The following is a 13,529-nucleotide window of genomic DNA, read 5'->3' on the forward strand; positions in this document are numbered from 1 at the left end:
ACAAACACTGATGAGCACGGTGGAAAGGAGAGCATCATGTCATTGCAAACACTTTCCAGCAGGTTTCTGTTTAAACTTTTTGATCATGGCGTCACTTCGTCATGCAAACCGTTCAGAGGACGGCTTGAAGCAGCCACAGTGCTGGGACGGAGCTCCATCAGGGGACATTTCAACACTAAGAAACCCAGGTATCCTGATTCGAGCCAGGTCCGGGTGGTGGACCTCCGCAGCGACGCGGTGACGAAGCCCGGGCCGGCGATGAGGAAGGCTATGGGCGAGGCAGTGGTCGGCGATGACGCGTTGGCAGAGGACCCTACTGTCAATGGTTAGACTGAAACAGCTATACCATAGTGCTGATAGAGTTATTTCAACTATGCGAAAAATTAAGTTCACGGCAGGTGTGTTTTTATTAATAAGACATTAATTTTTTTAATTATTATTTATTAAAGTTGATTGATGGGTTATGCAATACGTGTCAAAGTTAACGGGAGGGAGGGAGTGACAGTGCACCGAATACCAGTGTTCAGATTCAGTCAAACAGGCATTTACAGATATCAAATAAAATGTACATAGACTTCCGGTGGTGACCTTGAAGCAAATGGCAGCCTAAACACCCCGCTCCTAACCGGTCGGATATTTATCCCCTTTGAAGAACATTAAATTAAAAAAACTGCCTGGAAATCGAGCATGGAGGGGGATAAGCAAAAAAAGATTAAATATAAACAAGGTTCAAGGCGTGATAAAGGAGAGACTGTCGAAGAAATATACTACAGCGACGAGGAAAGCTATGAGAACAATGGCGGCGCTAACGAGGAAGAAGCTAACCCTGTCATGCAACCCATATACAACGATATTCGTGCGCTCAGGTCGGATGTTAAAAGTGAAATGAGTGAATTTCGACTTTCCTTTCGTAACGACATGAAGAAGGAGTTGAACGAGTTTAGAGAAGAAATCAACCGGAAACTCCAGGAAGCTACAGGTGAGCTACAAGCCACCACAGCAAGAGTGGGGGAGGCCGAACAGCGCATATCCGACATTGAAGACTGGAACACGGCAGCGAAGGAGGCTCTCACCCAGGCGCTAGCGGGCCAAGAGTTACTGCAAGCTAAGCTGACCGAGCTAGAAGCACGCTCGCGCCGGAACAATCTCCGTATATACGGAGTACCGGAGGAATCAGAGGGGTCCAATCTCTCGGAGTTTGTAACAAAACTAATAAAGTCAGAAGTCGGCCCGCCGGTCGCGGATATGGATCTCGGAATACAGCGCTGCCACCGGGCGCTTGCCCCAAAGCCTCCCCAAGACGCACCGCCTAGATCACTGGTGATCTGCTTCCTCGAGTTCAGAGTGAAAGAACAGGTACTGCGTACGGCGTGGAGAAAGAAAGACGTGCGTTACGAGGGGAAAAGGATTTATTTTGATCAAGATTACCCCCCCGAAATACTGAAGAAGAGAAAGGCATACGTGGGGATATTGAGAGAGCTTAAAGCCAAAGGAATCCGCTTCCAAACGCCACATCCAGCTAAGCTGAGGGTGTTCTTTGACAGCGGTACACAGATCTACGAGAGCGCGGCAGAGGCGGCTAAAGACCTGTAGAGGAGAGGATTCCCTATGGAGAATGTTAAGGAGCCTGACACTGCAGCGCTGAAGCAGCGGAGACTGGCAACGTGGGAGAAGGCAGGAGCTGACCGCCGCAGACAGATTGTGGACCAAGGGCGGATAAGAGAGAGACTACGGAGCTTTAAGCGTGCTCCACCTGGAGCATCTGCTGGCGGCGAGTGAAACACCTGAGGGTAAACATCTCCACACATTGCGGGAAAAGTGTTATTAACCCTCATGTAAAGTGGATGATTTATCATTAGCCAGTTTACCAGGAGAGTTAGGCTTATACTATTATTACCGAGACTTGTTTAAAGTAAATTGAACCTTATATTCAAGAGTTAAGCACCACATTTTTTTATGTTTCTACTTAATTTTACCTAAATTGAAATTACACAGCCTACCTAAGTTGATAACGCCGGGGCTTCTGAGCCTTTAATTTTTGTTCCTTTACAAGGAGAGCTCAAGAAATTTCCCAAACTTACCTACATTGAATTTTTATACCCAAAAGAAAATGCTTTTACAGTTTAATTTTCAGTTGACTAAGGAATTAGATTTTTATTTACTAATAATTTCCATTACATCCTTTTACTTGAAGATAATTCCTGTTTCTCAACTCTCTGTCAGTTTACAAAGAGAATAAATGTTATTATTTTCTGTACTTGACAAGATGGAACTTTATACCGGTTATGGAGAAACTGACTTGAAAAGAATGTCACCGGTGCACAGTATCCCCTCTGATACTGATGAGAGGCCCTTGACGGATGCGAGGATCTCCTCTCAACTTGAGGTTTTATTTGAACTTCGGACTTGGAAGTCTTTGGCTTTTCTGTTTTTTTGTTCACTGTTCTTGTTCGGGTCATCATGGGTAATGTTACACAGGTGTACACAGGTTGAAAAGAGTATATGCATCATCAGGAATATAGGATAGTCACACTAAATGTCAATGGGCTGCATAATCCAATCAAAAGGAGTAAGATTATAGCTAAAATGAAACGAGAAAAGCTGCAGGTAGTTTTTTGGCAAGAGACTCATCTGTCTTCTTTAGAACATGAAAAATTTAAAAAACTTGGATTTCAAAATACTTATTACTCATCTCATAAGTCAGGCCGTAGGAGGGGAGTGGCTATACTGATCCCTAATGTAGTAAATTTTGAATTTATTTCAGAAGTGAAAGACAAGGAAGGGAGATTTGTTCTAGTAAAGGGTAAATTAGACAATGAAGAAGTAACTTTACTTAATGTATACGCCCCCCCAGGGAGCAAAAAAGTGTTTTTTAAGAAACTATTCGAATTGATAGTTTTGGAAACACAAGGAATTTTAATTTGTGGTGGTGATCTTAATGTCCAACTTCAACCAAAATTAGATACATCTAATCAGCACCAAAAGAAAAGTCCAAATGCCATTTTAGTCCAGCGGATGCTTGCAGAGCTTGGTCTGATTGACGTGTGGAGAGAGTCTCATCCAGGAGAAAAACAATTCACCTATTATTCCCCATATCACTCTGTATATTCATGAATTGACTACTTGTTTATGTACAAATCAGATTGGCACAGAGTCAGGGACTGTAAAATAGGGATAAGGGATGTATCTGATCATTCAGGGGTGTACCTAACCCTGCATCTAACTAAACAACGGAAAAACACACTTTGGAGACTTAATACGAGCATTTTAAATGACAAAACAGTACAGAAACAGATTCAACAGGAAGTTGAAACATATTTACAATATAATGATAATGGAGAAGTGTCTCCAAATACATTATGGGACGCAGCAAAGGCAGTTGTGCGAGGCAAAATTATTGCCCTCACAGCTTTTCGTAAAAAGGAAAAACAGAAAAGACTTGTTGAGTTACAAGAGAAAATGAAGTCATTAGAAATTAGACACATGGAACAAAAAGATCCTCAGATATTAAAGGAAATAAACAAAATTAAACAGGATATAAATGGTATATATGATGAAGAAATTGAAAAACAACTTAAATTTACCAAACAAAGGCATTATGAGATGGGGCATAGGGTGATGAAACTACTTTCTTGGAGGATTCAAAAACAACGTGGGAAAAATACGATTTATAAGATTAGAAACCCCAAGACACAAAAGGTTTGCAGTGAAACAAAGGACATTCAACATGCCTTTGAACTATATTATAAAGAACTATATACCCAACCGGCCATGGCAGATATTACAACAATAGAGGCTTTTTTAAGCTCTCTAGATTTACCATCTATAGGAGAACAACAAAATAAAGAAATTATGGCTGAGATAACAGCAGAAGAACTGAATGAAGCCATTTCAAGATTGAAAGCTAATAAGGCTCCAGGTTCAGACGGTTATCCGTCCGAGTGGTATAAAACATTTAAACCACAGATAACACCTGTCCTGCTTAACTGTTTCAACTATACACTGAGAACAGGGGAAGCCCCCCAATCATGGAAGGAAGCAGTTATCTCTATAATCCTGAAAGAAGGGAAAGATAAATAGGAATGCAGCTCATACAGACCAATATCCGTCTTGAATGTAGATTATAAATTATTTGTTTCAATCCTATCTAAGAGACTTGAATCCATTGTTCCGCAGCTGGTAGATTTAGACCAAACAGGCTTTGTATTAAACAGACAGACACAGGATAATTTCAGGAGAACACTACAGGTGGTGAGTCATATTACATCAGAAAACATCAGTGCAATGTTAGTCAGCCTAGATGCCAAAAAGGCATTTGACTCAGTGGGTTGGGAATATTTATACAGAGCACTTGCAAGATTCGGCTTCAAAGAAGGTTTTATCAATTGTATTAGAGCGATATATTTTTCTCCAACAGCTAGGATTAGGGTTAATGGACACCTGTCGCAAACTATTCATTTGGAAAGAGGGACACGCCAAGGCTGTCCCCTGAGTCCGACCTTATTCGCATTATTTATTGAACCCCTAGCTCAAGCAATTAGAGAGGACTCTGAGATAAAGGGGACTATGATTAGAGGAGAAGAACATAAGATTTGTATGTTTGCGGATGATGTTTTGCTTTTTATTACAAGCCCAGATTCAAGCATCCCTAAATTGATGTCCCTGCTAAAAAACTATAATCTATTCTCTGGGTATAAGCTTAATATTCAAAAAACCCAAACCCTTACATTTAACTATATTCCCCACCCAGATATTAAAGGTAAATATAATTTTAAATGGGACTCGCCTAAAATAAAATATTTAGGAATAAACCTTACTAAAGATATGTTAAAACTTTTTGAAAACAACTACGGCCCCATTAATAAAGAGATCAAATCTGATATTTCTAGATGGACCCTCCTCCCACTGGATATGAGTAATAGAATAGAAATCATTAAAATGAATGTGTTGCCACGTCTTCTTTATCTCTTCCAGTCTCTGCCCCTAGAGGTACCCAAAGAACAATTTGATGAGTGGAATGCCTGGATCTCAAGGTTCATTTGGAACAGTAGAAGACCTAGGGTTCAGTTCAAGACTCTACAGCTGAAAAAAGAGAAGGGAGGAAGAGCTTTACCATGTTTAGAGGATTACTATTATGCTGCACAATTGAAACCCTTAGTATACTGGTGCTCTCCAAATTATGAATCTAAATGGAAATGCTTGGAAACTACACAGTTAAAAATCCCAATACAATCTATAATAGGAAATAAAAAACAAGCTGAAAGATATTATAACAGCTTGAATCAATGGACTGTATTCACTCTTAAACTATGGTTTAAAGTTTTGAGGAAGTTAAAAATAGAAAAACAGGTCAGAGTCTTGAATTGGATAGCATATGATCCTGAATTTGAACCTGCTAGATTGGACGGGGGCTTTAAACAGTGGGTCAGGAGAGGTATCACATCCTTTTGTTCCCTCATCTCAAACAATAAATTTCAGAGTTATGAGTTCATTTCAGACACATTTGGACTGGGGAAGCAGGACTTCCATAGATACCTGCAAGTCAGAGATTATTATAATAAAAAATTACAAATCACGGAGGAGAAGGAATACAATTTAATTTCTATATTTCATGAGGCATATAAAAAGAAAGATAATAAAAAGTTGGTCTCTAGAATATATGGAAGTATACAAGCCTCTAAAAATCATTCTACGTTATCCATTAAACAAAAATGGGAGAAGGAATCAGGGATACAAATATCAGAAGAGACCTGGATAGAAATATGTGAGACACAAGCGACCACCGCAAATTCAAGATCTTTAAGAGAGTTTGGCTGGAAGAATGTAGTGAGATTTTTCATAACCCCTAAATTAACAGCACTGCAAACAGGCACACAGAGCCGAGGCTTCTGCTGGAGGCAGTGTGGAACCCCTATGGCTAACCACTTTCATGTTTTTTGGGCCTGCCCCAAAATCCAATTATTTTGGAGGGAGGTGTCAACCGAGATAAACAAAATAATTGGGGTGGATCTAGATTTTTCTTTTGTTATTTTATATCTTGGTAAAATTCCGGAAACAGTCCTTCATAAGGACAGGTACCTATTGAAGATCCTTTTGGCAAGTGCCAGGAAAGCTAAGACTCCAGTTGGAAAAGTGTGTGGAACGCTGGGAAAAATGGATCATGTATATGCACATTGTATAGTGAGACTTTATGTTAAAATGTATGTGTACGTATGTATGTATGTGTAACAGAACATTTTGATTTTAACTGTATCACCCATGATGAACTAATGTTCTTTGTTCTTGTAAATAAAAAGTTAAAAAAATAAAAATAAAATGTACATATACAGTGCTTAAGAAATTAATTAGACCACCACCCAAAGTAAAGTTTATGCAACAGCTGCCCTAAATTAACAACATTGGTAATTACCAAAATATTTTTTTTATGTTTCTGCAATGGTTAATACACCAATATGTAGAATCTCTTTAACCGAAATATTTTTAATGCTAAAAATAATAGTAATTATTGTTATCCATGAATTTTCAAATTTACTGATTTACGAAAAAACTGAAAAACATTAAAGCACATTATTATTTCTTGATTAATATGTCAAATGATAGTTATTTACTTGCATTCCTGAACAGAAAAATTTGTTTTAGTAGTTGAATGTTATGCTTGATTAATTTCTGACTTCTCAGAGAAGCCCAGTGAACCGGCTCAAATTTGGGTATAAAAAGGTGAATTTAGTTTGGAATTCCTCATTCCTGTTCAAAATGGTAAAACGTGGAGAGCTCACTGAAAATGAAAGAGTTCGCATTAAAGCACTTCATGATGCTGGATGGTCTCTGAGACAAATATGACAGGTGGTCTAATAAATTTGTTAAGCACTGTATGTTTGATACTGCATGTTTAAGTATAAGAGCAGCATATATCAATAGCTTTTTTTCTAAAGCTGAATTGTTGCCAAGCAATGTAAAATTTAATTCCATTGTTGCCACCGAGCAACTATTTTGTTTTATATACTGATTTTAAGATTTTAATTAACATGAAATCAGTTAAATGTGTTTTGATTCTGAAAGATCATATTGTTCTCAGTCACTGGCAGAGCTGTTGATCTAGTTACCAATCTCAGACCTTGAGCACTGCAGCCCCACCGCCATAGTTCAAGCAGGGACTATTCAAGGGGTAGATTTTCTACCCAGGAAATGAACTTAAGCTTGAGTTCATGCAGATCCAGTAGTCATATGCCCAGATTATGATCAGCTGACAACCAGTTGTCCCAATTATCGCCTCCCAGCTCCCACAGCCAGTTACATCTCTTCCTCTCAACACATTCATACTACTATGAATTAATTAATTTTGAACTAGTTTTATTACTTTCAATAAGCATTATCATAAATGAATCTATCCACTTGGGGGATTTCTAGCTTTGTGATCCCTTGAAAGTCAAAGCATGCTGCTTGATTAACCCAGGGAACATCTTTTTAGTACAAAAGCCCAGTGTTCCTCATCAAGTTCCTTGTTTCTGGGGAAATAAACTGCACCTCATGTAAGCACTCATGGAATGCTACTGGTCCAGTCAGATTACTATTTTTGAGAATAAAACAACAGCTTTGATCAAAAACGAGTTCTCGTTGTTTATTCTCAAAAATAGTCTGTATTGTAAGTTACTTCAGCAATGAAAACGATCAATTGATTTCAAACTTTATCTAATACTGGCAAAACTTTCCAGATGTCTTAGCACTGGTGTGTAGAAGGTGCTATTGAGCTAATTTTAACATCATTTGATCAAATTCCTGCAGAGTTACAGGAACTTGCTGCTGACATGTTCGGGATGGAAGAGGCACTGTTTGTTTCTACTGGAACTATGAGTAATCTCATCGCAGGTGGGATAAGTATGTAAAAGTAGTATCTGAATCAAGTTTATAAGTTTAGAAAGGTAATCAATGCACCCTTTGTTTTATTATACAGTGATGGTGCACTGCAGGGAGCGAGGAGATGAGATGATTGTAGGCGATCTATCCCATTTGCAGATCTACGAGCAAGGGGGGAGTGCACACGTGAGTCTGGTTGTTAAATAATGCGACTGCACTCATGAGGATAAAGCAACATGCTTCACAGTCACACCAAGTGTTATACCAAAGGTTGGGTTTTCATGCACAGCTGCTGTAAGTTTCCAATAAGTGATGTCTTTAGTTCACTGCTAGCTACTGATTGAAGTGCACATGTTTTTGCTAAGGCATCAGAAAATCATAAAAATTGAGCAATGCATTAACTTGGAATTTTTGTGTGAATTTGAACAAAACAGCTGCTGAATCTTTTTGTGCATTAACAGAGATGTATGGGGTACAATGCATGTCATGTGCATGTGTGATGGAATGACATTTTGTAAAGGCAGAGAGGACGTCCAAGACAATTTATGTTCAGGCGCCCATGCACATCAGAAACTTCTGAAAACATTCAACAAATTGAACCAATTGTTCAAAATGATTGAAGACTCAGTATAAGACTGATAGCAGAAATGGTCTCCATTGATTAAAAGACAGTTCTGAAAATTTTACATGAAAATTTGAACATGACAAAAGTGTGTGCCAAAGTTGTCCTAAAATTTCTTACTCCTCATCCAAAGGAAAAACCCAAGCAAATTTGTGGAGACATTTTGGAACAAATTGAAAAACCCCCCACTTTTTTAGGAGTGATTACATGCCATGAAACTTGGATCTTCCATACGATATTGTGTTGCAGTCAGTACACTGGAAAACACCATTGTCACCAAGGATAGAAAGAAAGCACAACAAAGCAAGTCCAAATTCAAGGCCATACTGATTGTTTTCTTTGACATTAAGGGTATAATTTAGAAGGCAAGAAGGGTCAATCGTAAATCAACACAATGACAAACAGGTTCTAGGAAAACTGAGAGAAAAAGTTAAAAAAAGAGACCACAACTGTGGAAAAATGGTTTCATTCTTCATCAAGACAACGCGCCCGCTCACACTGAGCTCTTGGTAAAGCCATTTCTGGCCCAATAACATATCACTGCTTGATCACCCTCCCTATCCACCTGATCTAGAACAGTGTGACTTTTTTCTAAGATCTAATCTATGCTCAAAGGAACATGTTTTGAGTCCGAAGTTAAGAGAAAGAACAACTGAGGTTTTGAGACAACGGTATGAAGAAGACCTACTGCACTGCTTTGATCAGTTGAAGACCTGAATACAGTGGTGTGTTGATGCAGAAGGGGAGGATATTAAAAGAGAAAGACACTGGAAAATGTTTATGTTAATAAAATTGTATAACAGTATTAGTCTTGTTTTTTAATAGCCATACCTCATTTATCAGAGCAGCTTAGACTTACACTGGTCATACTATCATCTACAGTGTATTCAATCTGTATTGTGTGTTTGCACAGCTGGCTGGTGTTCATGCAGCCACAGTAACTACCCTTCCCGATGGAACTTTCGATTTGGATCAGCTGGAATCAAAGATCTACCATGGTTACCCAAATCCGCGTAACCCCCGATCACGCCTCATATGTTTGGAGAACACACACAACATACAGGGAGGACGTGTGCTACCACTGACCTTCCTGCAAGAGGTGTGCCTGTGGTACATTTTTCACAACAAAGTTGATTATGATTTAAAAAGTGAGTCACCCTGTTAAAGATGTGGTAACATTCTTGCAGCAGCTCTTTTGGGTTTGATCACCTTTGGCTGATGGGGAACAAAAAGTCAACCTGTGACAGAGGCTGATTATTTTTCTTGGTGTGTTTGATCACCTTTGGCTGGTTTGTTTTCGTCCCAAAGGTCCGAGCTCTGGCGGATAGATACGGTCTGTCTGTCCACATGGATGGAGCCAGAGTGATGAACGCAGCTGTGGCACAGGGAGTGTCTCCATCTACCATCCTGCAGCACACAGACACTGTCAGTGTGTGCCTCTCCAAGGTGAGACTGCAAAACAGAAACGCATAAAAGAAAAAACAGAATGTAAAGTCAACATGTTGGCAGAGGCAGGACTTGAAGACTAGTAGACTTTTTCTTAAGTCATGACTCTTGACAGGGTTTGGGTGCGCCAGTAGGAACTATGCTAGCTGGACCCAAAGACTTCATATCCCGTGCACGCCACTGCCGTCAAGCTCTGGGTGGAGGGCTGCTACAGGTTGGTGTTCTTGCAGCAGCTGGAAAACTGTCTTTACTTGAGATGATAGGAAGACTGGAGGAGGATCACCGCAATGCAAAAACTTTTGCTCAAGGTGAGTAGCTCTGCCAATCCCTACATCAGAATGTTAAGCTGCCCAGTGTAAAATGTGAAAAGACAGCAAAGCCCTGCCCAACTATTAAGTTAAATTACTCTGTTAAACACTGAAGAATAAGTATTGTCCAATACACCTTCATTTGGCAGAAAGTTTTTTGTGCAAAACAGACCTATGGCAGTGCAGTCCAATGCAATTAATGCAGACAAATACAACTAAACATCACTCATACTTCTGTCATGAAAAGAAATCATTACACTTCTTTGAAGGTCTCATATTTTGCCCTTTAAGGTAAGTTTATATTGGTCTCAGAGGTCCCCAAAATGTCCTTGTGAAGTTTGATGCTGAAAAAACACTCTAGTATTGAATTTTTTTGCATGTATAAAAACCCCTGTTTCAGCCCTGCTCAGAACAAGCTGTTTCTGTGTCTGTGGCTTTAAAATATTAATGAGCTGTCTGATTCCGCCCCTGACTACGCCCCTCTCAGGAAATAGATGTGGCTGAATGGATGTGGCTCAGAGCCTGATCCGCTGAGAGGAGGATCAGGGGAGGACGGAGCTTTCTTCCAAAGGGAAGGCCAACCAAACCTGGGGGTGGGGCTAACTCCCCACATGACATCATGAGGGAAAATCTGAGAACGGCTTGTTTCAGGAAACATTTTCTAAAAGATGGAGAAAGAGAGGGGAGAGGGAGTGGATTTTTCTGATTCTTGGGGTTGAGGACAGGCCAGGGCCACATATTTTTGTTAGAAAGCCTGAAAAAGTGTATTTTGCATAATATGTCCCCTTTAATCTTTGTTTACTCTTTGTCTCCTCTCTCCTAGCATTGCTGGACTGTGACCCTCCAATTTTTGATATTGACATGGCTGCCGTGGAGACAAACATCCTGTGTTTCCGTCTGCGGGAGCACACCCTAAGCCCCTCTGAGTTTTGTGCTCGCATGGGTCAGGTTGGCGAGAGAGAGGAGGCTGCTCTGGGACAGGGGGTAGTAGTTCTCATCGACCCTTATTATGGAAATTTAGTTCGGGCTGTGTGGCATCTTGATATTTCCTCTGAAGACACACAGCTGGCCATCCAGAAGATGCAATTTGTTGCTTCTCAGTTCTTAGAGGAAAAGCTACGGACCCAGTGAATACTGATATCCTCCAAGATATGTCATCTAGTCTTGTGGTTCTCAACTGGTTGAGTCTCGGGACCCACCATCAACTCCTCCAAGAGAATAGTACAGCTTGACCTCAGACGGTACAAAAGTTAGACAAACAAAGAAACAGGACAAAGCAAGTATATATATTTTTAAAGAGTTTCACAGACAATATGGTGCAATTGTTAAACTCAGGCACACATCCATGACCCACTGGGAAGGAAGTACCAACCCACCATTTGAGAACCACTGATTAAGCCAGTAGGACTGGTCACAGAAAATTAGCAGACTTATCAAGAATGGGCTCAATGGCATACACGCTGGAAAATATTTAGTCCTTTTTATTGAAGAAGTCTTTATATCATAACTTTAAATCGACTTTTTTCATATTTTTATCAAAGTTCTAATAAATCTATTCAATCTTTTTGTTATATTTTCTCTATTTTCTCAAGTATGGGTGTTTCTAATCTTAATGTTTAATCGTCTTAAATCTTTAAGAATTTCATATTTTCTTGAAAAACATGATACTGTAAGCATTATGGTCCAATATGGATATTGGTACTGATATATAGATGTAGTCAATACCTAAAACTCTAGTCCAGGGATGGGCAAATTTGGTTACTGAGAGGGCCACATTTAAAAAAACAAAAAATACATAGTGTTATCATGCAAATGGAAATAGTAATGCTTAATTTATTTAGCTCGGCACAGATTTTAAAACAGTATAGTGTGCTGATATGCACTGAACATAAAAGTTACTGGTTATTCTCATATTACCTTCATACCTATGTTAATATACAAATGCATTTATGATGCACACAATTTTTAAAGACAGTTAAGGCCAATTGTATCTCTAATTTTACAAATAAATATAAGTGATCAAAGATAATTATAGAATGTGTCTTTTTTTTCACGTTTTCCTCATTTTTGCAATTTCTAGATATTTGAAACTAACTTTAGGGCCACAATGAGTGAGAGGAGCAGCGGCATGTGGCCCCAGGACCCCCAGTTGCCCACCACTGCTCTAGTCCTTAAAACAGGAATGAGGACAAATAAAGAAAAAGACATCAGCTGGCATAAATCTGTTGGTCCTGCCTAAAATCCTACATACATACCGCCCATATTTACAGCCAATATAGGCCCAATATTTATAGCCAATACATCAGTTGTAGATTTCATTGGAAACTTTCCAATCTGCTGATACTGATAATTAGGTTTTTGATGTAATATCTGCCATTACTGATGTCATGCTGACAATATTGTGCATCCTTCATTTAAGGGTTTCAGTTCCAGCTGTGTCCAGCTCTACTTTTTGCTCATTTGTTTATGAAAACATGCTGTTACAGAAAATAGGTTGGGCCCATGATTCCCAAAGTGGGACCTGCAGCAAGCTGTAATAATATGAATGCGTAAAGTCTTGCACAGCAACCAAAGCATGGCAAATTCGGTGACATCAGGGGTCTTGCAGCACATTGCTGCCTCTCTCAGGTCAGTCTTTGCATCAAAATGTAGTGTTTCAGGAGGGCAAACCTGTGGAAAATATCAATTCCAGTCCCAATTTGATTGCCTGGATTCCAGTATTTGATCAGCAAGAAATAGACATTCTCTTATTTCATTGTGTTGCCCATCTTTGTTCCTCATGCTTGCCCATCTTTGCCAGGTCCCATGCAATTCCACAGTAACCTAATCGTTGTCTGGTCGTGATTATTTTTTTCCTTCTGTTTTTCCTGAGTAACACTACATTTACCCCAACCCATACAAAATACAGATCATAGCTGGCTATTGAAACAAAGAGTGGCAGCCCCACAGCTGGACTCCTGACTTTGGAAGATTTGTTGCACAAAACAAGCCTGCAACAATAATGGAAATTATTGCAGGACGGGAAGAGTGAAACATAAAAGAATTGTTTCATCCTTTTTATTCATAGGGAGTTGTTAATCTTCAGTAAAAAAAAAAAAAAAAAAAAATCTGACCAAGAGATGACTATTGTTACATCTTCAAAATTTTGAAGTTTCATGTGGTAATATCATTTTAATAGTGTGTAAGCCACCTGTTAGTTGTCACACTGAAGTTGCTTTTCTGTATTATGCAATGTTTTACTTAAACTCTGAAAATATAGGAAAGGGCATGACTGGCTGTCTAGTGGATATCAATATAGG

General features: G+C 39.3%; 1 protein-coding gene across 1 annotated transcript; it reads left to right on the forward strand.

Moving 5' to 3' along the window:
• LOC121527849 (probable low-specificity L-threonine aldolase 2) lies at window positions 1-12,231 on the forward strand. Its single transcript, XM_041814863.1, has 7 exons — window positions 1-325; window positions 7,783-7,866; window positions 7,952-8,040; window positions 9,390-9,575; window positions 9,785-9,922; window positions 10,038-10,230; window positions 11,054-12,231. The coding sequence occupies exons 1-7, from the start codon at window positions 37-39 to the stop codon at window positions 11,359-11,361; spliced, it is 1,287 nt and encodes a 428-aa protein (XP_041670797.1). The 5' UTR covers window positions 1-36; the 3' UTR covers window positions 11,362-12,231.
• Window positions 12,232-13,529: the final 1,298 nt, after the last annotated feature.

The sequence above is a fragment of the Cheilinus undulatus genome, linkage group 20, assembly GCF_018320785.1.
Source record: "Cheilinus undulatus linkage group 20, ASM1832078v1, whole genome shotgun sequence".
NCBI classification, from domain to species: domain Eukaryota; kingdom Metazoa; phylum Chordata; class Actinopteri; order Labriformes; family Labridae; genus Cheilinus; species Cheilinus undulatus.

What these genes read in the sequence shown, in the direction of transcription:
- LOC121527849 (XM_041814863.1), top strand. Translation starts at nt 37, where the DNA reads ATGTCATTGCAAACACTTTCCAGCAGGTTTCTGTTTAAACTTTTTGAT. An exon ending in TCAGTGTGTGCCTCTCCAAG is followed by an intron (nt 9,923 to 10,037) that starts GTGAGACTGCAA and finishes GACTCTTGACAG; the next exon opens with GGTTTGGGTGCGCCAGTAGG. An exon ending in TGCAAAAACTTTTGCTCAAG is followed by an intron (nt 10,231 to 11,053) that starts GTGAGTAGCTCT and finishes CCTCTCTCCTAG; the next exon opens with CATTGCTGGACTGTGACCCT.